The sequence below is a fragment of the Canis lupus genome, chromosome 7, assembly GCF_048164855.1.
Source record: "Canis lupus baileyi chromosome 7, mCanLup2.hap1, whole genome shotgun sequence".
Taxonomy (NCBI): Eukaryota; Metazoa; Chordata; class Mammalia; order Carnivora; family Canidae; genus Canis; species Canis lupus.
In genome coordinates, this window is record NC_132844.1 from 58,298,271 (window position 1) to 58,325,307 (window position 27,037).

General features: G+C 46.8%; 1 protein-coding gene and 1 long non-coding RNA gene across 4 annotated transcripts in view; one reads left to right on the forward strand and one right to left on the reverse strand.

Moving 5' to 3' along the window:
- Nucleotides 1–27,037, forward strand: part of CLIC5 (chloride intracellular channel 5) — a 157,221-nt gene that overhangs the window by 54,329 nt on the left and 75,855 nt on the right. Inside the window, exon 1 of one of the 3 annotated variants that reach the window (XM_072832798.1) lies at nt 1,930–2,343. The exons of 1 other annotated variant lie outside the window; for it this stretch is intronic. In XM_072832798.1, the coding sequence (XP_072688899.1) occupies nt 2,281–2,343 (63 nt within the window). In that variant the 5' untranslated portion in view covers nt 1,930–2,280. Of the gene's footprint in view, nt 1–1,929; nt 2,344–2,470; nt 2,674–27,037 lie in introns of those variants that run through there. One more of the 3 variants, XM_072832799.1, reaches the window with a different exon arrangement.
- LOC140636932 (uncharacterized) lies at nt 607–1,882 on the reverse strand. Its single transcript, XR_012034188.1, has 2 exons — nt 1,764–1,882; nt 607–1,348 (listed from the first exon to the last, which is right to left on the reverse strand). It is a non-coding gene; the product is annotated as an uncharacterized lncRNA (long non-coding RNA).

The following is a 27,037-nucleotide window of genomic DNA, read 5'->3' on the forward strand; positions in this document are numbered from 1 at the left end:
TTTACGAGGCCTTTCCCTCTACCCACTCCAACTGTGGTGAAGAATCTGTCTACAGGCTGATTTATGTAGCTCTTGCATCTGCCCAATTCATGTGACAGGCTTCATCTTCTTTCCATGTGACTATAATCTGGAAATGGATCTTAATCTCTGTTCAGACCAGGACAGTGTCATTGTTTCTTCAAAGTGACTTACCCAGTGTGTACTAAGATAGGGAGAGGCAGTTAGCAGAGGAGCTGAGAGCACAGGCTCAATCTTCCTGTGTTTAAATCCACCACTTTCTAGCTGGGTGACTAGAGACAAGTTACTTAAATACTTTAAGCCTCTGTTACACTGGGATAATAACACTATTTTTTAAAAGATTTTATTTAATTATTCATGACAGACACAGAAAGAGGCAGAGACAGAGGCAGAGGGAGAAGCAGACTGCCTGCAGGGAGACTGATGAAGGACTCAAACTTAGGACCCTGGGATCAGGATCTGAGCTGAAGGCAGACGCTCAATCACTGAGCCACCCAGGCCTCATAACACTATTTGTAAAGACTCAACAAGTGAAGATGGTAGAGTGCTGAGCATTTTTGTCTGGTACATAATAAGTACTGTTACCTGTTTTTCTTATTGACTAATTTATTTTCTTACAAAGCTGGGAAATACATACATATTTGAGAGCAAGGCAAGCCAGAGCACAAACAGGATTAGCTAAAGAGAAGGCAGAGAAAACAAACAACAACTGACCAGATTTCAGATGTAAAAGATTTTGTACCTATTTTTAAAAGAAATGAAAGATGGGAATGCAAATTGGTACAACCACTCTGGAAAACCATCTGGCAATATTTATTCAAGAAGAACATTCTCATACTCGGTAACTTATAAATTCCACTTGTAAGTATATACCCAAGAGAAAAGTGTCTATGTATCACCGAAGGATGTTTGATAGGATGCTCATAGCAGCAGTATCCATGGCAGTAGTTAACTATGCAAATGTCCATCCACTGAAAAATGGATACATAAATCGGGGCCACGAAAATGGATGATTTACAACTACACACAACAGAATGGATGAATCTCACAAGTGTCATGGTGAGCAAAAGAAGCCAGACATCAAGGAGTATACAGCGCCTCTATTCTAAGATTCCTGGCAAAACTAACTTGTGTTGTCACAACTCAGGATAATGGTTACTCTGGTGGAAGAGGGAGACGGGGGGAGGGGGAGGAAGAGAAGTGAGACCCGGAGAAGCTTCTGGAGTATAGTTAAGACTCTATTTCTTCATCTGGTGCTGCCTGCATGGATGGCTTCAGGTCATTGGACGCTCATGACATGTGCATTTTTCCGTATGCGTATCACACTTCACTACAAAACACAGAACCGAAATAAGAATAGGAAAGGAAAGAAGAGAAAAAGGGAAAGAAAGGGAAGACAAAGCAAGCGCCGAAGATGAGGGAGCCACGGGTCCTTGGCTCCGGCCGCCCCTGACCAGGCTGGCTCACCCTGCACCTCACGCACCGGCCCTGCCCATCCCCTACTCTGTTTGCCCAGCGCGAGGGGGGCTGGTACTCGGGGTCCTTGCTTTCGGGGCCCCCTCCCCTCGGCTCCTCCCCACTCTGAGCTCGGCGGGGCAGGCAGGGGCTCCCGGGGGGGGGGGGGGGTGACGGGGGTAGCGGCGCAGCGCGGAGGAGCTAACGCATCACGAATGAAACCCAAGACCTAAAGCCATCTTTCCTCTCCTCTCGTCCACCTCGCCGGGCCTCCTGCTCCCGCCCTTTACCTTTCCCAGAAGGTCCCCCCGGCCCGGGTGGTGGTGCCAGCCAGGCTCCGCGGCGCCCGGGGTCCTGCGGGGCGGGGGCGCGGGCCGGGGCAGAGGCCGCGCTCGCGGGGTGCCCCTCCCGCCCCGCCCCGCCCTGACCCCGCCCCGCGGCCTCGGGCTATTTTGGGCGCGTTGGCGGCGACGCGGGGATCGCTGACAGGCGCGGATCCTGTGACACCTCCCTGCAGCGCGGCACTTGTTGCTCCGGGGACCGGCTGCCGGCCCTCGGCCCCCGTCCCCTCTGACTTCCCCTCCGTTGCATGTGATCTCTCCGGACACCCATCTGGATCGCTCAGACACCGCCGTCCCCGGCTTGAGAAACTGATTTGAAAATAATCATCATCATCATCAGCAGCAGCAGCAGCAGCAGCAGCAGCGCGGCTCTCCAGGAGGACCAAGCCCGCAGAGCAGGAGCGCAGAGCGCGGCGGGCCCCGGGCGCCCCCCCGGCCCGGGACGCTGGCCCCGGGCGCCGACGGCATGACGGACTCGGCGACAGCTAACGGGGACGACAGGGACCCCGAGATCGAACTCTTCGTGAAGGTAGGTGGGCGTCCCGGCGCCCGCTGCACCTGTCGCGCCTGCAGTCGGGCTCCCGGCGGCGGCGCGGGCTCACGTGGCAGCCCCGACAGAGCTGGGACGCCGGAGCCTCCCCAGGGAGCGCGGCTCAGCCTCGGCGCTCCCTCGGGTGGCCTTGCTGCAAGCCAGAGAGCAGAGCCTCGCTTCGGGGCTCCCCGGGGTCGGGCAGTCAGGTGCAACCTGGCAGGTGGCGGTCTTCCTGGAGAGTCGGCGGGCTGAGACCAGGAGCATCACCGGTGCGGCCCCGGAGCCCTGCCCGGTGGGATCTGGGCTGGTCCTAAAGGGCGTCTCGAGGTATGGGGAGACGGCAGGAACGTGGCGGGACCCGAGAACCTTTCTTCTAAAACTGGGGGGGGGGGGCGGAGGGGGGAGGAGACGGGGGAGGGAAGGGAGGGAAGGGAAGCCAAGGACACCTTACGGAGATATTATTTTGCCAATTATCCTTGGCAAAATAAAAATGACATCTCTGCAAACGTCCTCCCTCGCTCCCGCCCAGAGCTACTTCAGAAGGAAAAGCAGGAGGAAACAAAGGTGTTTCTTGCTTGGTGACCGACCTGCAAAGCAGAAAAACAAACGCTCCTTCGCCGGCATTACTATTATTGCCACAATCAGGATTCCGCAGGGCAGTGTAAGGAAGTGCGGAGGGTCTGGCACTAGGGAAAACCGCAGGTCACACCGGGACGGGATGGGACGGAGCACAGGGAACCCCCGGGGGCAGCGATCCGCCGTCAGAACGGCTGCGCTTCATTTGCAAGCTGTGGGAGGGAAGGGATGGAGGCCGGGAGGCGCTGGTGCTGTGCTGGAAGAAAGAAGCATTTGATCAGTGCTCGCCGTGGCCGACGCGCCGCAGGAGCCGGGAAACCTGAGGCGCCCGCGGGCCGGTGGCCTCCGCCTCCCGGGCGGTGCAGAAAGCGCTGCCAGGACGCGGGGGAGGGGAGTCCGCGGGCCGCCTGCGCGCTGGGACTTTCGCGAACCGGGAAAATACCCTCGGTCTGCGGTTGCCCTGGAAATGCGCAGGTAACTGAGAAGGGGAGACGCCTTGGTGCCCTTCGAGAGGTCTCCCAGCCGAATTTAAAAGGCGCAGGTGTTCCCTGCAATGGGAAAGATGTTATTTGGGGGCAAAGCACCCTGATTTCCAAGCTAATTAAACAGAGAGATTGTCACAAGAAAGTGTAAGATCTGCATAAACCTTGGTAACAACCTTTTGGTCTTTGGTATCTTTGGATGCCAAAAAAAAAAAAAAAAAAGACCCCAACGGGTTGTGACTTACTTTACACTTGGTAAGTGGTCTGTCCCAGCTGACCCAGCCTACCACAAAAGTCTGTTACATTATCTTTGACGGGGTGTTTCCTTCTTTGGGTTTATTTTTCAAAATTATCTGTAGAAATTACATCTGTCGTTTAGTGACATTTGCTTTGCTAAGCTTATTTCTTGTCTCCCCTCAGTTGGTTTCTGGGGCCGCTCTGGGCAGGAATACCAGGTCTTCTGGGAGACCCAAGGAATGATGAAAGAGGTCGTGTCCCCTTCAGAGCTTGGCAGTGTCGGACCAAGGGCCGGGAACGGGAGCCCTGGACCTTGGCGTCCAGGTCTGTGTCCCAGGGAATCAGCGGCGAGGGCTTTAACAAAGCGATGAGTCTCCCTGCCTGCCCTCCTTGAAGAAAGCTATTCTAGGACTTTCTCAGATTTCCTGGGAGCAGGTAGTTTCATAGTGTCAAGTTCCTGAAAGCTATTTGAAACACAAATTGACTCTTTAGAAAGCCAAAGAAGCCCTTTGCCCCACTAGTAGGTACAGAGACCAATTCTAGCTGGACCTTTGGAACTTCATGGTGGCGGCTTTGAAGGTTTGTTCCATTTATATAAAAAGCTCACTGGGCAGCCCCCAGGATCCCCAAGAATTCAAAAATGCCTATGTTGTTATTTGTTTTGTCCCTGAAGGAAAGGGATCCATGAGAACCGGGAGGCCCTCATGATTAGCTCAAAACCCAGATTGATGGTGGAACCAAAAATTCAGAATGGAAAGCCCTTGATTTTACCCCCTCTTTTTTTTTGAAATTCTAGGTCGTTGGTATCATTTACAGGGACCAGCAAGGGCTGAAAATGATTGTGAAGTAGAGATCCTGGCCAGGTTGTGAATGGTTTCATTTTAGGGAAACAATGTCCTGATCTACAAAATCAGGTATTCTAAAGTTGAACAATCTCTCAGCTTTATGATTCCCATGAGAAAGGCCTTTCTCTTGGGGGTGTTTAGGGTGCTTTCTGCAGGGCAGGGTGGGTTGGTTTCTAGGAAGCCTCTGGGGCAGGTTGGACCCCACCCAGAGCCAGGATGTAGATGTATGATCGTCATCTTCAACACTTCCTTGAAGAGACCTCCCCTTCACACAATCTGTACCCTGGGTGTGTGCCATTCAAAACCTGGGTCACCCAGGGAGTTTCAAGGATTTGGGATTCTATCCCACATCAACTGATTATCATAATCTGTTAACTATTACTGCTGCCGCCAATAATAATAATAATAATAATAATAATAATAATAATAAATGGCAACATTTTAGAATTTATGAAGCATATTCAACGACCTTCTCTTGTTGGATCCTCAGCATCCCTGTTTCTAAGCCTTGGCTCACTCATGTGAAAAATGAAGGAAACAAATAAATGTGACTCACAGGAAGCTTATGAGAGTTCCTGCTGTCAGAGCACTCAGTGAACCAGGGTTTACTCTCTGCGTAACAACCTAGGGAAGTGAGCATGATGATGCCACCTGTTTGATGGCTGAACAACGCCCGTGCTCAGAAGTACATTGTAAATAATATTCAGATCCAGTCCTCCAATGTTGTAGTTTTTTTTTTAATTTTTATTTATTTATAATAGTCACACAGAGAGAGAGAGAGAGAGGCAGAGACACAGGCAGAGGGACAAGCAGGCTCCATGCACCGGGAGCCCGACGTGGGACTCGATCCCGGGTCTCCAGGATTGCGCCCTGGGCCAAAGGCAGGTGCTAAACCGCTGCGCCATCCAGGGATCCCCAATGTTGTAGTTTGGACTCTGAATTTCTTACTCTTACTTTTCCAAATACCTATATGTCAGGCCTTATAGCTTCTTTTGCTGAATTGGGCTCTCGCGTGTCAACCAAGATGACAATTCATTGATAGCTTACTAATCCATTCTAATGTGGTCATCGAATGCTGCCAAGATGCCTGCTCTCCTTGCTCTGTACTCCTTCCTTCCAGGGAGCATTCTAGTAGTGACATCTAGGAGATCTTTCCCCCCACATTTTTAGTTTCTTCATCACCAGTAAGAAAGGTTTGAGTAAATCAGCTCTGAGCTAATATTTCATAGATGCCTCATGGGCCGGGGAGAGGTTTAGAGGCCCGGAACATGAGTTGGAGACTTGTCTCTGCCTAATCAGCTCATGACTGAACAAATTACATAAGTTCTATGGTTATAAATAACCATAATGATATTATGGTGATCATATCATTTATTGCTCAGACTAGGACATTTGGTTTGAGAGTGAAATGGGGTGCTATGAATATTTGGGCTAGGACAACAGGTGTCACCAAGAGCTGGTTGGGGGCAAATCAGGATGTGTGGCCACCCTAGTTATGAAAATGCTGCCACCACTAACTTTCTCTGAAGATTCCACAGGAGCAAATAGGTGAAAGTACTTTGTAAATGAAAATGGTTATAAGCACATAGATGTAAAATAATGATATGAATTCTATGGCAGATAAAAACCTTTCCTGATCTGCAGGCCCCTGATATGCCTTAGGGAACAAAAGCCTGGCTCCTTCCTCACTTGCAGGGCTATTTCGAGAATAAATGAGATCATACACAGCTTGGACTTTGATTGTAAGGGGAAGAAAACAGGTTAGAGAATTGACAGTGTCAGCCAGTGTGGTTTATAGGAAGAAGAACGAGTGAGGAAGTAAAAGCAAAACAGAAAGTGATTTGGCAAAACAAATACAGGATGTGCTGAGTACGTTAGATCAAGACATTCCTCCCATCTCTACTGACTCCTTGATACCCAGTCCCATCCTTGACCCAAGAAGTAGAACACCACCCAAGTGCTTAGACCAATTTGCTACAAATGTCTCTTGGTGCCAGGGGTGTGAATTTCAATAGAAACTAGCAGTTCTCAGCTTCCTCTACATATTCAAACTGTTTGGGGAGCCTTAAGAGTACTACCCCCTGGTCAGTTGCGTGGAACTCTTTGCAGGGGGGAACCAGAATCAGTATTCTTACCCCCACCCTCAGGTGACGCCCGGGGGCAGCTCAGGCAGAGAGCCACTGAATCCTGCTCAGAGGCAGGTCTGACTGCAGGTCTGACTGCCACAGCTGAAAGAGGTAGCCTTACTAGAGGGGATTAATGTCCAGAATTTCTACCAGCTTCAGAGCATCGAGATCAAGAGTGTTGTTGATAGAGCGCTTGTGCGCAATCTGTGCTCAGTTAACAGATGCTGATGGACTATAAAGCCTTATCCGCGGGACTCCAGAACAATCCGTGCATGGGTTGGTCTGGTCGAATAACCATCAATTCAGCGTGGGGGAAATAAAACGGAGTCCTGCTGATTGTTGGATGGAAACAACTAGTTGTTTTATTTGTTGAGTGATCCGGAAGGCTCTGACGGTGGTGCAGAGCACAAATCAAGTCATGATGACCGATAGTATAATCCTCTGACTTCCAGAATAGACAGGATGAAATCTGGTGGCATTCCCTTTCAGATCCCAGCTGCCCACTGGCTGCCTGGTCACCTTGGGTACCTCACCTAAGCATGGGATCTTTCGGTTTTGATGTTCCCTTCACATTAAGCAACTGTTTTTCCTTTCCACTACTCCAGGTTTGGGTCTGCAGCCAGTAATCTAATACACAAATTCATCTGCCCTGCTACGTGTGTGAATGCATCTTTCCCTGGTAGCACATCCATGGGGGTGCTAGTGTTGAATGCGTCCAGGTCCTGTGGCAGGTGGTGGGAGTAAGGGCTACGGGCTCACAGATACTGAAGTCCACCTTTAGTGCTGTCAGCTTCTGCCTCCTGGGTGACCTATGTTGTCTCCCCAGGTTGCCTTTCTCCATCCAGGGCAAAGACTCCATCTATTTAGGCGGTCAGGTAAAAACGTTCTCATCTAAATTCCTTTTGAGTTGGCAGGTACTGGACCCATGTTAGTGGCAGCAGAAGGTGCAGTGGCGGAGGGCTGGCTTTGGGCATCAGGCTGTGGGTTTCCGGCTGTGTGGGCTAGAACAGGCTGCCATGGCTCTCAGTGCCACAGTTTTCTTATCAGTGTGGTATTGATGATGATAAGACATAGTTCATGGAGTTGGTGTGAGCACTGAATAATCTGTTGCAAAAAGGTAGCTTCTTTTGCAGACCCGTTGCAGCCTAGTGAGAAGCCAAGCCCGTGAGCTCCCCTTGCCTTGGCGCGTCCAAGAAGTCACAGACTCAGTCCGGTCCCTGCTTTGTCGCTGGAGCAGGACACAGACCACTGGGAGCTGGAGCAGTGTGTAAATATCACTGGATCTGATTGCTTGTGTGAAGCTGCTGCTTTGTGAGCTGGAGGCCCCCAGAGGCCACGGTCTGAGGCAGTGTGGTTGGCCTGGCCGCAGAGGGTGTGTGGTGAGCCTGACCAGTGGTTGGGCTCCTTGAGCTCAAGGGAAGTTGATTCTTCCTGTCAGTTGGTCCTTCAACCCAGGGAGCTCTCCCATGGCTTTGGGGGCTGGGCCAGGATGCATCAAACCAGTAGGGGGCTGCACTGGCCCTTACCTTGCATCCCCGGAGATGTTACTTTAGGGGCTTCATTCCCTTTCTTGTCACTGAGCTCTGGGCAGGACTTCACAAGCTTACCTTAAAGCGTCTTAAAACCTTAACCTGTAGATGAGAAAGAAGGCTCTAGAGTCTACTTCCTTTGGTTCCAGGAGGATCCTTCCCTCCCAGCAACCTTCTAGCTCTGCATAGCCATAGTTGCTCTTATAGAAAATATACACATGTATTTACTGGTCTATGCAAACAACCTAGTAGACCCTCAATAGATGGTATTAAAAAAAAAGCTGTTATCCAGGAGACATCCTCATCTGTCTTTGTCATTAGGGCTGGAGGACTATAAATCGTGAAGAGGCAAAGTGGAAGCATGGCTTTCCTGAAGATGTGGGTCAGTAATAACAAGGTTCTTTCTACCTGGAGCATCCTAGATCTGAAGCTGCTTGCATTCTGAGGGGTCAGCTCTACCTGCCGGGGCCATTTGTCTTCCAGGTCCCTGAGTGAGAATCTACTTTGGAAACACATATATGTAGTCAAGGAGTATTTTAGTTCTGAGATGTGAAATCCTTTAAGGATAAATAAGATAGCCTGTTGTCAGAAATGAAATGAGTCCTTCCTAGGAAAAAGAAATGGAGTTGTAACTTCTAGAAGCACCCTCAAAAGCTCTGCAAGGATGGGAAAATTCTTTGTATACTATTTGTTGTTGCACTCATGGTGTACAATGGCGAGGCCAATGGTGCTCAGCTTTGGAGTGTGAAAAAGTCACAGCAAAGCTGCTTTACATAGGCTTGCTCGGGCCCTTTCTACAGATATTCATTTTTAGGAGGATTTAGATAAGGCCCAGGCATCTGTATCCTTATGAAGCTACCCCTGGGTGATTCCAGGATTCATCAAAGACTGAGAACCAGGAGCCCAGATCATGAATATTTAAATAGGGCTAAACAAATAGTGGGGCATCCCAAGGGCAACGTGAAGTCCAGCCCCTGCTTGAAGCATGCATTTTATAGGGTGGACGAGCCTGAGGCAAGAAAGCTTATTAGGATGAATCATCCTGAATTGACCACAAATAAACCAGAAAAGAGAGGAAAGGAAAGCACTTGACCTTTCTTTCATAACTTGCTTTTATTCCTTTGTAACATCATCGCACTAAAACATTGGAGTGACAAGTAATTTTAGAAGCTAGGTATGCAGGCGGCATTAATAAGGTAAAGAACTTTCAGAGTAAAGGGATAGAAAACAATGAGTCGATCAGTCAACCAGTCAGACAATTATCAAACATGTTTATGAAGCCACCTATTCTGTGCCAGGCTCGGTGAAAACTGATGAAGGGGACTGGAGAGCGAGGATGGTGGGGGTGCCCACGGTCTTGAGCTTTTGGCTAAAGGAGCAAAACTTCAAGCAAGCATGAGCGACAGGGAATGAAATGAGAGGTGTGAGTGTAAGGACCAATATGGCCCAAAGAGCTTTCCGGTGTAATTTGAAGGGAGGTGGGACCTGCGTTGTGCTTGGAAAAATGATCAGGATTCACAGAATGGCAACTATGTCAGGTTCAGCAACAGTATGAGGTAAGGATATTCAGGGACCAGGGGAGGAGATTGGCATAGATTGGCTGAGGAGAATGGCATATGGAAGGGTACAGTTGGAAATAAGATAGGAAAAAAAAAGAATGGGAAGGATCATGAATGGCAGATAAATGATTTTTGCTCCCTCATAAGTAAATGGCACATAACCAGAAGTTTCTACACAGAGTAAGACCTTGATTTGGTCCCTGTCTGGAAAGGTTCACCTGCTGTATTGCATGATGTGGTGGGCATGGTGGGTGAGCTGCTCTGTTTCTGCTGCTGCTCTCATGCCTGTATTCACTGTGACCATGTCAGGAGGGGAGATTTGAGGCAGAGGCCATGAGGAGGATTCTCCAGTGTTCCTTGTGAGGTGGCCATAATGAGCTCAAAGTAGGAGGGGGATGCTGTGGAAGGGAGATACGAATGCAAAATAGGGCACAGGGCTTGAAAGAAAAGTGTAGATATATGAGGGATGCCAGAGCTTCAGATTGAGTGGTATTGTGGTAAATTCACCTCCCAAGAGACTGGTTTCCATGTTTCGGATGGTGAATGGACTGAGTACAGATAAACTAATTGGGCTTGAGCTTTATAGTTCCTTTTAACCCTGAAACCCTATGAATCTATGATAGAGTGGCAAGCACGGAAGTGGTTGCTAATGAGAACAATCTTCTGATGTTACAAGTGTTTTGTTTGAGGTGACGGCAGGTCAATCAAGTACAGATGTCCGCCAGAGTGCTGGAAACCCCATACTCAGAATGACGGGAAGACCAGGGCGCAGGGCGTGGGTTTGAAGTTCTGCTCAGAGCTTGGGTTGAAGGAATAAGTTGCTGGAGGAGGAGGGAGCATGAAGGAGTGAGGAGATAAGGACTGTGCTCGGGAAATGCCCATTTGAGGGAGAGGAATGAGGCACAGGAGAATCTGGCGAAGCTGAAGAAGAAGCAGAGACTGAGGGAAATAAATTTAATGTCCTGGACGAAGGGAACTATGGGAATGATGGCTGAGAGGCAGGAGATGTCAGAGTGTCCCGGAAGAACTCGATTCTGTGCAGCTGTGGCAAAGAGAGCATGAAGAGAAGCCAGAAGGTGACAGAAATATAAATTAGGGTTGGATCATGAGGCACTTCTGAGGGCAGGTCAAGAGATTTGGACGCTTATTTACGATGTATTGGATTGCATGCCGTACCACCTGCTTGTGGGGCAGTCATATTTTTAAAGAGAGGAAAGTGCTTAATTACCGGAAGCTGGTGTGCGTGGCCCTGTTGTACCTGAGGAGATTTGAAACAGGAGGTCTTCGCGGTGTGTCCCAGGCCACCCACAGGCTGTGTGTGTTGAAGTTCGGTGCTGGTTACTCTGCCCGCTGCGTCAACCTCTGTGGACCTTAAGATGATGTCTTCCACTTCTGTTTATCATTATTCTGTGGAAAGGAGGAAAGCAACAAGTAGCAGGCTGGAGAGATGACAACAGGGAAAGGAAGGAGGATGCATAATGAATGGAGTCCAACTGGGAGCCCATTATTTAGATTGAAGAGGAATGAAAACCATGTCCCAGTTACTATCTCTTAAAAATCCAATTTGGGAGGTTGCCATAGCAACAGATATAGTTTTCTTGATTCAGCTCGAGGCTCCTCTCTCCTAAATGCATGCCTCTGTTACCCAGTGCTGACGAGGAGCAGAGGCCCAGGGAGTAAGCAGGTAGGTATTTCACATTTTCACATTTGGGTGCTGTGGCATTTTGCAGTCACATCATAAAATTTATGATCTACAGTGTAATTTGCCTTAGAAGCTAAAGGAGTCATTTGTCTGTAGTCATTTATCACAAATGCCTCAGATTTTTCTTGTGGGGATAAAGAGTTCCCGGCCGGGCCTGACCACGGGGCTCCGGGAGAGGGGAGCCATATGGGCAAAGTTATGTGACCTCTCCTCAGTTGGGGACTTAAGGAGCATAACAGAGATCTGATCTGTTTGACAGAATATTATAAGGGACAAATAAGATAAGAAACATGAATCTCTTCTGTAAGCCAGAGTTTCACTGAGGCATTTTATTGGTCATTGTGTGCCCATCGCTGAAACAATGGCCCATCTGCTTATTCACCTGACAGCTCAGCGCAATGTTTAGTGAATGGTTTTCCCTGCTTGGGCTCCTTCCACTCTAGTCCTGCCACCCATAGGGGTGCCAGCAACTCTGCTGGCCTCTATGTTTGCCAGCACAGGAGGAGATGGAAGGTGGAGAATCACCTGGAAGGTTTGCAGGGTTTCTGTCAGGAAGTGGTCACCTGCTTTCCATAGTCCAGAACTCAAGTGTCATCTAGCAGTGTTCCTAGGAAAAGGGGGAACAGGTTAGTGAACAATAAAGTGTTCTCTACCATAGAAATGATTCATTTCCTTATTCCTCACCACCATGTTTACCTCATCACCCCCCGCCCACCGCCGTCATGGCATCCTCTCTGCAGCCTCTCTCCCCTCCTGTCAACCATGTTTGATGCCATTACTTTAATATACTCTGAGTACTTTATCATGCCCACTCCTCTACCTGCTAGATCAAGTTCTGTTGCTTCAGCCTGATATTGAAGATACCCTAACCAGGCCAGCGTTCCCTTTCCTGACCTTCCTTCCCATGCTTCCCGAAAATGGTTCCAAATGTGTCCTTACAGTTTGTGATGCATTGGTGAATGTCTTTCCTGATTTTATCCTCACACCCAGCCCCTTTGAGGAAGAAAGAGATTTAATCTTTATCTCAGACAAGGTGCTCGCTAGGCTCTGTGTACTGTGTTGTCCTGCACAAGTGGAGGAAGAAACCTGGAGATCCTGACTCTAGAGCTGGCCAGTCCCCACCAGAACAAGGTTGCTCCACCCTGAGTGGTCCTAAGAACCACGTGGGACACTTTCTAAACTCCTGCGTAAACTCCTAAGTCAGAGTCTTTAAGGGATGAAGTCCCAGACGTCTGTAATTCACTAGTACCTGGTGATTCTGATGCATAGAATTTCCTTTATGGGAACATTGCCCATAATATCACAAGGGCCCACATGAATATCCAGAACCCAGAGAAGTGAGTCTAATGGTGGGAACTGAAGGCCCTGTTACATGCAAACATGGGGGAGAAATTTGAGGGGGCCAATGGGGCTTCATCTCTAGCTTCTCTCGGGTCACCCCAATGAACATAGAATCCCAGTCATCTTAAATATTGGCCCATGTCTTTAAAATTCACTCCGTTCCCTATACAATTATAGAAACAGTCATTGGCATGTTTCTGGTTTTTGTTTTTGTTTTTTCCCCAGCTGCTCATCCCCATCCCTAGATCATAAGGTACTTGAAATAGAAAATGTTGGGAAAGGTATTGGGAGGATTGCAGGTGGCCAAAGGGAGATGGAGATGAAGGGAAACAGACTTGACTTTGAGAAGAGAACCCAGACCTCATTCTACAGTTCTCTTGGATGCACGGGGTCTCTCTTCAGTTTTGGGAATCAGACAGTTTGGAAGGTGAGTAGCAATAGCTGTGGCTGTGTGCTGGTCTGAATACCTTGCTTCCCTTAGCTACATCCTGTTATTACTCCCAGTTTGCAGATAAGGAGACTGCAATGCAGAGAAAGGGCATCTCCTGACCAAGGCTGCAGAACTAGGACATGGTGGGACCGGCTGCAAACCCCACCCCTGGGCGTCAGAATCTGTGCTCTCTCCATTGCCTCATTTCCCCCAGGCCCTCCCAGCTGTGTGAAGATGAAGTGTACTAAAGATAGAGTAGGATATGTGAGGATCTGTTTTTCCTAAATTCTCTGTGGGTCACATGAACAATCCAAGGTCAAGTCAGATCTCTACACTTGGGCGATTGCCAGGTAAGGGCATTAGAGCCACCTAAAGACCCACCTGTTCTCAAGTCTCCTTTCTGTTTCTCTGCTGTAGTAGCATCAACCCCTTGGCTTAAGACATGGCCCCCAATGGCCCTTTATCAAATCTAGGTGTTACCCTGAATGGGCTGCACATGGACATGGGGTCTCTAGATATCACGTTAGCTAAGATTTCTTTATCAGATCAGGTGGCAGGAAGAAGAAGATCAGCAGAAGGGGAGAGAGAGACCAGGAGTCTCTCTGCATGCTCTGAGTGCTGTGTGTTAGGTGTCTGTCAGGGCAAGGAGAGAAGGTGGTACCTGCTGTGTGATGTGGGGGTGGCTACCAAAGGCAAACTTTGTCCCCTTGCCAGTTTATCCAAGAGCTGACCATTGGCCAAAGTGCCTTAGGATTCTAGGGTCAACTTTAAAACTCGTTTTCGCAAGGCTGAAGCCCTTGACTTGAAAGAAATCCTGTGTGTATTCCAGCCAGCCCTTACTCCATAGTAAGAACATTTTTTTTAAACCTGTGTGCCAAGAATTACACTATCAAGGGCGAGGCAACTTTCATTCCAGAGTGGGAGATAAATGGCCCTTGGTGAGAATGCCTGGCTGGTTAACACTTTGGAGTGAAGGAGTACTTCCCAATGTATAACCAGACATCAGTCAAGGAGGGAAAAAGAGTGGTTATCAGGTGCACCTAGTTGATGAAGGGTGTGTGACACAGGAAAAGGAGAGTCTACAAGAATCTTGAAAAGGAGGTTAGGGATGGAAGATAAAAATGTCATCCTTCCCATGGCTCGGCTCTCTGGGCTTGGTGCTGGTTTCCTTTAGTTGGGTCCAAGCAAATAAGAACAGTAACCAACTGTTCATCTGAAGTCACAGATGAGCTGGAGCCTTTCCTTGTGGCTGGCTGTTTTTCTACAAGGGACTTTGCGTGCCATCATCTCATTATTGCTATACCTAAAGATCACATATGTTATACACACTATATATTATAGACATACATTAGATATATGGTGTTTGGCATACACTGTATGCTCAGCTAATGCTACTGATAATTAATAAATACATATCTGCATTTATTCTATATTTACCAGGTGTTTGTTGAGTAACAGAGCAATATAAGGGAACTCAGGGAATCTGGTCTTTGCTTCTGCTTCCTGCCAGTCTCTTATTTTGGACAGATTGTTTGGGTTTCTTCATCTCTAAAACATGAGGATTGGATGAAATGATAGCTGAAGTCCCTGTGAGCCATAAAAATTAGTTCTTTGATTTTACTGTGCACTGACTGAGCACCGTGTGAAGCCCCGAGGAAGATTCCAAGAGGACTGGATTCTCAAGCAGGTTATTTTCTATTTGGTGCAGGATCCTGGAGCCCCCATAACGAAGGCTGGGTCCAGCAAACTGCTTCTGTAAAAGGTCACGTGGAAGTGTTTTTGGCCTTGCAGTCCATACAGTCTTTGTCACAGCCACCCAAGTGCCACCATTGTAGCATGGAGGCAACTGTAGACAATACGTAAAAAGAATGCTTTTTCTCACTTCCCCTGAACTTGGGGAGGTGGTTCTGTCAAGTGATTCCCTTAGTGTTTACATCTGGTCTGGCTCCTGCCATGCCCCGTGCTGCTAAGTCACACTGGCTGTGTCTCTGGGCAACACTCTGACACCCATATGCTGGGACACGGCCACCTGGCAGTGCAGAGACACAACAGGGTCTCTGCCGAGAGATGTCACCAGGTGAAGATACAATAATGACCTCATTGACAAACCAGTTTTGCACACTGAGGGAGCTAGGTAAGCAGTTCCAACGGACAAGCCAATCTGTGAGGCCTCAGACAACTGCTCCAGCGGTTAATTTCCTCAGAAAGGAGAATGTTGTCTTCTGAGGCAAGCATTCCTGATGGTTACCACTTGGGGTACTTTATACCCTAGACTCCCCTGTGCCCTTGACTAAGACGCTTGGCCTCTGGGAAATTTTTCAACTCTTGACATATGTGGAACTGCATTCCTAGGTCTGCTGGATCGTGACCTCAACTCAAATCGTGTAAATTCATGGAATCCACTTATGGTCTCTGGTTATTGTTTACTTCTTTTGATTAACTTTCGCATTAGCCAGTTTCACTGTGGGTGTGTGTCTTTGTGTGTGTGTTGGGGGGGGTGTGTGTATGAGTGTGCGTGTATGTGCGCACCTGGCTTCCTCATGTTCAGCACTTCGTTCTCAGCGGTCTCAGATACCAGGAAAATTGGTTCTTTCCTATGCCAACAAGTCTTAACAAAGGGCACTTTTACTCATTATTCGTGTATTTATGTACTGGAGAATACTTTCAACTGATTCCAGTGCTGACACGTAGGGTACACATTTGTCCTTTCCGCTGCGGCCCCGTACCACTTGACCACGCTCCACATGAGCCCTGCTTCTTCGAAGCAGAGGCCAGGAGCTGACTTTTGGACCAATCTCATTCTGCTTAAATTAGCTAGAGTGTGTTCTGTGGTTTGCAATGAAAAAATCCTTATCAGTACCTCCTTAGAAAAAATTGTACAATAAAATCTTCCCTGAAGTCTTACAGATCCTAAGACATCAATGATAAAACCATAGAATGCCCTATTAGGATATTTAGCACCGAATATTTATTTCATAACTCCAGTAAATTCTTTAGGGGTGATTTCCATAAAGGCTATTACAAACGTGGATCCAGGGCCATGGAATTATCTGACTTTGTGGGCCAGCCTGGGGTAGGCTGAGGTAAAGCAGATCACGTGGAGTTTGTTGCCAAAGTGCAGCCTTTTCACTGAGAGAAAACAAGTTATAATAATCAGAGAGTCTCCTTCAAGAGTGAAGAGTATTAGTAATTTGTTTTTAAGATTTTATGTATTTATTCATGAGACACACAGAGAGAGGCAGAGACACAGGCAGAGGGAGAAGCAGGCTCCCTGCGGGGAACCTGATGTGGGACTTGATCCCTGGACTCCGGGATCACCACCTGAGCCAAATGTAGACACTCAAAACAGTCAACCAACAGCCTCACCCTCAGCCTACTGATTCCCCTCTCAGCCTGTACTGAAGCTGGGATCCTGGTGTGGATGTCTGCTGAGCATGAGCCCTGCTTTCAGTCAGCCACATGGAGAAGGAAGTAGACTTATTGGGTCAATCCTGAGGGTGAGTGCTGATGGCTGATTTTAAATTTTAAGTAGGAAAGGCAATTATTTTAATTTAATGTACTGAAGAACCTTCTTGCATGTAGAGTTGTCAAACCGAACAGTAGATACCTTGAGAGATACGGTGAACTACCTGTGAAGGATGCAGTTTTTTTAATTTAAAGATTTATTTATTTTAGAGAGACAGAGGGCATGCACGCATGTGCATGAGTGGAGGGAGGGGAAGAGGGAGAGAATCTTCAAGCAGACTCCCCACTGAGCACGCAGCCTGATGCAGGGATGGATCCCGAGATCCATGAGATCATGATCTAAGCTGCATTCAAGAGTCTGGCACTTAGCCATCTGAGCCACCCAGGCACTCCTGAGGGATGTATTTAAAAAGAGGTTGGATGACTTCATAGGACTTGATGTAGAAAGAATCCATGTATTTGGACCTCGCATGTAGTCTTGGGCACATAGTAGGTGCTCATTAAACAGTAGCAATTGTTAGCAAATCTGTTCCCACTCAAGTGACCTATTATTTTTTTTGTGACCTATTATTTTAATCCTCTTGCGGTAAGACTATTTCATGGTAAGCATAAAAGTAGTCAGTACTATTATGTGAAGGGTTTGTTAAGTTTAGAAATGTGTTAAAATGATGCTGTGCTTTTAAAGTGCTGGAGTTACTCAGAGGAGCAAGGGAGGAGCTATCTCTCCTGTGTCCTGGGATTGCTGTAGTTCATGCAGGAGTTGATGTGCTCAGGCCTCGTATCTGGTTTAAGTTACAACAAAACCAGGCTGTAAGGCATTTGAAGGCAGTTGTGCTAAGCTTTACTTCCACATACCCTGCAAGTCTTTGCAAGAGCTAAATGTTTGGCAGGTCCTCAGGGAGTTTCTCAGAAATTGATTGATTTGTTGTTTAATAAAATCCTGCCAATCTGGTGACCTGATCTAGAAAATGTTAAAAAAAAAAAGAAAAAGAAAAAGAAAAGAAAATGTTAAATATGCTGATGGTTCTCTTTTGTCCAAAATGTGGTCTGTTCACTTTCTTTAAAATAGATATAAGGGGACACCTGGATGGCTCAGTGGTTGAGCTGCCTTTGGCTCAGGGCGTGATCATGGGTCCTGGAATCGATTCCAGGACTGGGCTCCCTGCAGGGAGCCTACTTCTCCCTCTGCCTTTGTCTCTACCTCTCTCTCTGCGTCTCTCATGAATGAATAAATAAAATCTTAAAAAAAAATGTGAACTTAATAGTTTGCAATGGCGATGTAAAAGTTAGAATTTCAGAAAATTTCCTCTTATATACAATTAAATATTTTCTGCTCACATGGCTTTTTGAAATCTCTCACAACTCTGAAAATTTGGAAATGAGGTCATGACCGGTGAGCTTAGACTGGCTAGAGTTCCCCAGTTTTCTAATTGCCAGCATCTATTTCCTACAAGGATTACTGGACCAGAGCTGTTCTCCTGGTTGGCTGTGATTGGCGGGAAGCCTCTCCTGTGGGAGCTCAAAATGCTCTGTAGGTCTCTTTCCCAGGAGTCAGCTGGCTTTCATGGTGTGTGTGTGTGTGTGTGCGTGTATGTGTGCACATGCGTGCACAAATGCACATATAGAGCACGCATTCTCTCTCTCTTTTTTTTAAAGATTTTATTTATTTATTCATAGACACACACAGAGAGAGGCAGAAACACAGGCAGAGGAAGAAGCAGGCTCCATGCAGGGAGCCCGACATGGGACTCGATCCTGGGTCTCCAGGATCACACCCCAGGCTGCAGGCGGCACCAAACCACTGCGCCACCAGGGCTGCCCCAGAACATGCATTCTCAATGCATGTTCATATCTCTTGAAGGGGGTAAAATTGGTTCATGTGGGGTGAAAAGCCTTTCTCTTTTTTATAGATAAAGCCCAAATGCACATATAGCACATCCACAGATATACAATCTATCTGTGGTACTAAATTTTCTTTCTTTTTTCTTTTTTTCTTTTTTTTGGTACTAAATTTTCATGGGAGTGATGAGAGAAAAAAATATCTGAAAAGGCTTTTCGGGGTGATAATAATGAGAAATCAGTTGAAAAACACTGATGCAGACTTATAGCAGATACACTGACATATAAATACCCATGCAATTGTGTGCACACATGTACACCACAAGTAAGTGCATGTATGTCCATTAGGCATAAACACACACATATATATGCTATAGTAGATTCACCCCAAAATTGAATTGGTGACAGGGACAGGACTGAATTCTGTGTTGTTTGTGAAACTTTTTGCAACTAAGAGTCTCCCTGTGAAGGATTTGCTTTCACTGTCATGTCCCCCATTAAAGATCTGATTTTCCATGAACTGCCATTCTCTTCTCTCTCTCTCTTTTTCAGACAGAGAAGGAATGAGGGAGAGAGCGTGCACACATGTAGGGGGCAGGGAAGGTAAGAGGGAAACAGAGAGGGAGAGAATCTTAAGCAGACTCCAGGCTGAGTGCAAAGTCAATCGTGGAACTTGATCTCACCACCTTGAGATCATGATCTGAGCCGAAACCAAGAGTTGAATGATTAACTGACTGTGCCACCCAGGTGCCCCTGCCATTCTCATTTTAATTTGCAGACACTTCAATTAACATTGTGCACAGTCTTCAAACTCAGATAATCTGTGTTTGCTGTCATTTTAGGGAAGGGCTGCCTGTTAGAAATGAGCTGGAATACCAATTCACTCCATGAGACATTTGCTGAGTCCTTTCCTGGTGGTTGGTGTTGCAGGGTATCATATGGGGTATGCACAGATGGAGTGCTAGACCCCTGGGTCTGGGACCCCAAGGCAGAGTCAGGGCTAGGGATGGCATTTACAGGCATGAGTACCCCGGATGTCACTGAAGGAGGGGAGGTCACCCTTGGGAAATAGCCCAAGACAGGGGAAGGGACTTGCCTCACATTCTTTGGAACTCCTGATTCAATTTTCTCCTGTCCCACTACCCTTATCAATCTTATAGCCTGATGTTCACGTTTCTCTTGTTAATCACTTCTGCTATGATCAGACCATTTTTTTTAAGGATTTTAATTATCTATTCATGAGAGACACACAGAGAGAGGCAGAGAGACACAGGCAGAGGGAGAAGCAGGCTCCACCCAGGGAGCCCGATGTGGGACTCGATCCCGGGACTCCAGGATCACACCCCGGGCCAAAGGCAGACGCTCGACCACTGAGCCACTCAGGCATCCCCAGACCATGTTTTGATTCAGAGGGCCTTTCAAACATTTTTGGAAGTGGGTGGTATATATAAAATCCAGAACATAAAATTAAAGTCTAATTTTTAGAAAAAGTCTTGTTCTGTATTTGTACAGCTAATACCTTTATTCGACCAGGCTGTCAAGAACCAGTGTTGAATGCCTTGCACTTCATCTCAGTGACCTCCTTTGCCATTATGCTGACCCTCTGCTCACACTTACTCTTCTGGTTACTTCCATGATGTATTCCCAACCCTCCTTAGAAAGCACTGGGGAAGGAGTGCTGGGTCAGCTCAGCTGGTTAAGCATCTGCCTTTGGCTCAGGTGTTGGGCTCCCTGCTCTGCAGGGAGTCTGCTTCTCCCTCTTCCCCTGCCCCTCCTCACCATGTTCTCTCTTGCTCTCTCTCTCTCTCTCAAATAAATAACATCTTAAAAAAAAAAAGAAAAAAAAGAAAGCACCTGGGGAATTTAAAAAAATGTCAATACCTGGCCCCACTCTGGACCAATCAAATCAGAGTCTCTAGGGGTGGGGCCCAAACATGTCATGTCTTAAAACTTCTTTAGCGATTCTGATTGCAACCAAACCAGGTATTACTTGTTTACTCCATTAGGTCCCTCCCAAATGACCACACATCTGAGCCTTCCAGGGAACCTATGAAAAATACAAGCCCCTAGACCCACCAGGGAACTTGGGTATGGAAAGAGAAATCTGTGTTTACTGTTGCTTTACTGCCCGACTTTCATGTTGCAGCCTCTGGCTTCTGGAGACACCATTTTCTTTACGTGAAAAGTTCTTCTCTCTTTCCTTTCTACTTTACCTTCTTAGAAGCCAGCTCAGGATTTTGTTGTTTTAAAGAAACCCCTTTCTGATGGACATGCACACTCCCCTGCATCCCCTGGGTTCTTGTGCCCTCTGTCTCGGTTCAAAGAATATGGATTTGCAGTATACCAGCTTTGCATGTGGTTAATTAGGTGTGACTACAGGCACACAAAGAAAAAACCCAAGTTTTTCCAAATAGCGGAGACTTAAATGGTTATTCTACTTTACTGTGAATGAAGCACCTGAGGTCATTATGGGATGGGCTGGGAAAGGGGACAGGACTGGTGAAGGTGCAGTGAGGAAAGCACACAGAATGGTAAAATGGAACGTCTGTGAGCCCTTCCTGTTTGGTGAGCAGCTACCTTGTGTCAGGCGCAGGACAAGAGAGGAAGGGCACGTTCCCAGCCTATAGTGAGCTTGCTCTCTGTGAGACGTACAGTCACTCAGCAGTTTCAGTACGTCCCTCACAGGGCTGTTGGGAGGATTGCATGACTTAATGTCTGCAAAGTGCTTAAAATGGTGCCTGGCATATAGTAAGAGCTCAGTAGATGTTGACTATTATTATTGGGCTTTGCACATGGCTATGCTGCTCTCACCCTGCTCTATGGCCTTAATTGTTTTTTTCTTTTTTTCTTAAAATATTTTATTTATTTATGAGAGACACACAGAGAGGCAGAGACATAGGCAGAAGGAGCAGCAGGCTTCCTGCAAGGAGCCCAACATGGGACTTGATCCTGGATCCCGGGATCACACCCTGAGCCGAAGGCAGACAGACGCTCAATTGCTGAGCCACCCAGGCGTCTCTAATTTTTTTTTTTCTTATTGAGATATAATAGACATATAACATTAGTTTCAAGCGTATGATGTAATAATTCAATATTTGCATATATTGGGAAATGATCACCACAATAAGTCTTGTTAACACTCGTCAACATACATAGTTACATTTTTTTTCTTGTGATCAGAACTTTTAAGACTTTCTTGGCATTTCTTATTTAAAGCTTCTGGACTTAATTCCTTCAACAAACACTTAACCTTGGGATTTCATCATATATCAACAAAGGTTCACAGAGTCCTTCAAGTGTTCCATGTTGTGGCCAGGCTAGGGCTCAGAAATGACAAGAATGAGTCAGGGTGTCTGCCTTTGATGGGAGTGGAGGGGGAGGTACCACTTCTGTGCCTCCCTACCAGGGAGAGGGAGCCAGGGAGGAGCTGCAGTCAAGAGGAAGGCCCCCTGGAGCCACTGCAAGGATTCAGAGGGGTCGCTGCTGTTTCAAGCTCAGGGGTGGAGGAAGGCTTCCTAGATGTCTGGCATTTGAGGAGGAGCCTGGAAAAGAGAAGGCCTGGTAATGCAAGTGGGCCACACTTTATGTCTTTGCACCTTGAAGTGTACTCGGACATCATCTGTGCTGCCATTTCATCCTTGCCTCATGGAGTAGGTCCCCTCAGAAGTGCCACTTTAAGGATGGGGCAACTGAGGCTTAGAAAGGTGGTCGCCAACTCTCCATATCTCAGAGCTAGTGGGAATGTGGTCAGGCAGAGAGCAGTGGGGAGGAGAGAAGACATTTCAGGTGGAAGGAGCAGTGGAAAATAAAACAGAGTGTGAGAGTTTAGGGCATGGGGTGGGGGTGGGGGTGTCCAGTGACAAACTGACTTTGGCTATCCCCAGGCAAGACTGAGAGTTACACGGGGAAGGTTGATTGTCCAGATGATAGTCACGTGATCTAAGGTTTGGCACCCATCCTAGTGCTGGGGCGAGGTCTGGAGGCTGCGTGTCTGCCTGCCATCAATCCATCAATGCTGGATGCTGGGGAAATCCACAGGGTCCCAGAAGGGGTGACTGGGATGATGGTGACCAACCAGTGCAGATATTTCAATATTTGAACAGCTGACACGGCCCGAATATCTGCTCTGTTTGTGATGGAATCATGAGAGCCTTTGCACATAAGGTAGAAGAGTTTGGGGCTTGTTCTGTAAGCATTGAGAGGCAGTTTTCATAGGTTTAGTTATTAAACTAAATAAGTTGAGTCATGATTGTTAAGTACTGTCGTTATGAGCAGGGCTGGTTTTGATTTTGAGTCCTCTTGAAACTCTTTGGCGGAAGCTGGTGGGTGGAATATATGAAATCAATAACACAAAATTAGGGCAGCCTGGGTGGTGCAGCAGTTTAGTGCTGCCTTCAGCCCAGGGCATGATCCTGGAGTCCCAGGATCAGGTCCCATGTTGGGCTCCCTACATGAAGCCTGCTTCTCAATCTCTCTCTCTCTCTCTCATGAATAAATAAATAAAATTTTTGAAAAAAATAACACGAAATTAAAAAGTAATTTTTAAAAACCTCCTTAAAAATGTATAGTTGCTCTCTCTATTTACCTTTGAGTTACCGAGACCTCGGAGCTAGTGCACCTGATGCTCTTCTACATGTGAGAGCAATTGCTGCTTCCAGATGGCATTTGATGCCTTCCTTTAAGGGGCCAGAAATTGTCCCTCTGCCCCCACTCTTCAGTAGAAGAGCCATTGACGTTCTTTTTGATTTTAACTTTTAAAAACCTATTTCCACAGTGATTACTTTGTTATCCTCATGACATCCTTCTGAGCTGAGTGAATCTCATATGATAATACCTTTTTTGCAGATGTGGAAACTAAGACACCCCACCACGCACACACACGCACAGATGAAAATAAGAGATTAGCCTAACTGTACAGAGTGGGTCAGCAAGCCAGAGCCAGCTAGCCCTTGCATAGCCTCATGGAGACCTGGCTGTGACCAGTGTGGCGAGGCTCAGGGGAGGTTCCAGAGCACTCCTGCTGCATCAGAACAGGTGTGTGTAGGGAAGCTTCTTTTTCTTTCTCTCATCCCTACATCCAAGAGTTCAACAGATGGAGTAATGGTAGACCCTATCTTTCCTCAATCCAACCCTATCTATAGGAAGTGACTTCCAGCAGCAGCGGTACATTTGCTTCCCTTTGCTATATAACAGTTACTACAAATCTGGTGTTTTAAAACCAATGTATTTATTATCGAAGGGTTTCTATGGGTCAGGAGTGTGATGTCCACTTAGAGGGGTTCTCTGCTCAACATCTCCTCCGGAGCTGAAAGTTCTTTCCAAGCCCTCGTGGTTGTTAGCAGAAATGGGACTGAGGCCCCGAAGCCCTGAGGCCCCTGCCAGTTGTCTGCCAAGGGACTCTCTACATAGACACTTCCCATCCTAGCAGCTTGCTTCTTTAAGACCGTCTTTGCCATGCTTTCTCCTGATTAAGTCAGGCCCACTCAAGAGTTTCCTTTTGATTAAATTAAAATCAACTGATTTGGGGCTGCAATTATTTCTGAAAAATTACTGCACCTTTACTATATTCTCTTGGCTAGAAACAAGTCATAGATCCCATCCACACTCAAGGGGGGGTATTATGCAACAGCATAAATGCCAGCAGACAGGAGTTATGGTCAAGGGAGGGTGCGGGGTGGGGGTCACCTTAGGGTGTATCTGTCATAGGCAGGTGAACTAACTTTTCTCTACACGTATTAACATTAGCCAAGCACTCCATATATACCATAAGGAATTGATATGGACCCATTTCATAGTAAGGGTTGCTGAGGTTTGAGACCCAGTCCCTTTCTCAAGTTCTCACAGCTAATAAGGGCAGAAGTTGGTCTTGAATTTGGGTGTGTCTGGCATCAAACCAGCCAACCAAAACTCTATGTGCCACTTAAGTGAGTTGCCAGTCTTAAGTCCATCGAGGACACCATTATATTGGGAACTAAAGTTTTATTCTGACCTTCCTGGGTGCTTACTCACTTTATATTTCTTCCCAAACTTAGATTATGAGCATAATCTGTGACCTTGGATTTGGCATCATTGGGTTTTCTGAGGGAAGAAGAACACTCCTACTATGCAAGAGGGGATTTTGTGTATATTCCCTTATAACCGTCCTGCAGTGTGAATGCCATCATGCAAATTTTTGCTATGAGGAAACTCAGCTGCTGGCTCAGGGAGGCTATGTGACATTGAACTTCTTCTTTTTTTTTTTTTTAAATTTTTATTTATTTATGATAGCCACAGAGAGAGAGAGAGAGAGGCGCAGAGACACAGGCAGAGGGAGAAGCAGGCTCCATGCACCGGGAGCCCGATGTGGGATTCGATCCCGGGTCTCCAGGATCGCGCCCTGGGCCAAAGGCAGGCGCCAAACCGCTGCGCCACCCAGGGATCCCCATTGAACTTCTTATAGTTAGTTGTCCAGAGTCAGATGTTAAACCCACCATCTTTCTATCACACTTTATTCCATCCAGTACCCATGGACCAGCCCAAATCATTTTCTAAAACAAAAAGGAAACAAACATAAAAGTCAAGATGGAGGGTTTCCTCTGTTTATTTGCTTTAGGCAGTTACGTGTATAGCTGCCTCTTTACCTCCTTGCCCTGTGGCTGGAATGGAAACTAGTGACTTAAACATGAATGGAAACCACTTTAAAAAATAATAGCACAAGGCTGGTACTGCCTACAGAGGGGCAGAGGGTGAGGTTTACAGAGGAGCTCAGAGAATCTATCTTATTTTGCTTGATCTTTTTTTTTTTTTTTTTTTTTTAATGATAGGCACACACAGTGAGAGAGAGAGAGAGAGAGAGAGAGGCAGAGACATAGGCAGAGGGAGAAGCAGGCTCCATGCACCGGGAGCCCGACGTGGGATTCGATCCCAGGTCTCCAGGATCACGCCCTGGGTCAAAGGCAGGCGCTAAACCACTGCGCCACTCAGGGATCCCTTTGCTTGATCTTTATAACACCTTTCCTTTGTAAAACAGACTACAGCCTAAAGCATATCTGTATAATTATATAGTCAAATTGTCTTAACAACTCTGTTCACCTGTCGCTACTTTATGGACAAGGGAAAGTTTCACAGAGAGACTTAGTGTCTTGCCCAAGGTCACATAGTCATATGAGGAAGAGCTGGGTGTACTGCACAGGCTGTACCACCAAGCTCTCCATCTGGATTCCCCTCTCATGAGCAAAGATGGATATATGCATGGGGATGTCACTGAAGCAAGCTTATGGATGGGAGATGAATTCAATCATGGAGCCAAAGAGTTGGCCCCCCAATTTAGCCATCGACACCCTGTTGGTAAAAATCCTCAAACCACTATCTCAGGGCTGGTACTTTTACTGTCATTTCCCATCCTGGAGAGCAATGTGACTTGCCCTGCTCTCTGCCCGTGGGGGGATTTTGGTACATTTAATGGGATGCCTAGCTTTTTCAAGCTAATTTTTTGTGTACTTAAATATTTACGAAACAGAGCCAGGCAGAGAATCCTTGTAAAGAGCAAGCTAGGCCATTTCTCTTTTCCTACTTGGATTAAATTGTACTACCCGGTTTATGTATTTACATGTTACATGTTTCACGATGCCACAAAAGCAGCACTCAAGACAATGTTCAAACAGTGATATTAGGCACAGAAAGGTGGTGATTCTAGAAACTTACTTCTGTTGATCTTAATTTTAGTTTGGGGATTTCCCTTAATACTTTTCCCAAAATTTCAAGGCAGCTTTGACTTTTGCCAGCCAAAATGATTTCTTTTTACAGAGGTAATATCAGCAGTTAGGATGTTTACAGAACAATACTACTTCAAGGGGATGCTGGGGATACTTGTAGGAGAAGTTGGACAGGAGGTCTGTGAGGTCCCAGTGATGACGATCATGAAAGGGGACATGGTTCATACAGAATAATACCTGGAAAGTGTCACCGAGGACTGTGAGAGTGTTCAGTTAGAGCAAATCATGCCATGTGTTTCCTCAACATTTTGACAAGTATGAAATAAGATTCGAATGGTCATCAACTACTGCAGACCAAGTCCTGTATGTCAGCGCTTCTAGTCTACAGAGCAGTTTCACCCATGTGGGCAGGAGATTCATGGGCTACCTGGGATGGAGAGAGCCTCAGCCCTGGGTAGTGGGCCACTGAATTCATAGGATCCCTTAGACTGAGATTGGTCTTCGGTTTCTTTCCAGGACATTGCCCCCTGCCTGTGGCTTTAGGTATGTACAACATGTTCCTTTCTCCAGTGGAGACCACAGTTTAGCAGAAGAGATAAAGCTTGGACGTCCATAGCAACCCGTATCTAACTTCAAAGGTCAGCAGAAGATAGTGCTAAATGTTGAGTGTGGAAAAACAGCAATGACTTCTGGCAAGGGAGTTAACAAGAAAGGTTTTGTAGAGTGAGACAGGATGTTAATACATGTCTGTAGGAAGCAAACATTTGCAGAGCTTCCCACATACCAGCTAAGTTAATGGGGTCAAATGCTTGGATTAAGTCCATAGTACCACTCATGTTGCTATTCTCAGCATCTTCCACTGGCTG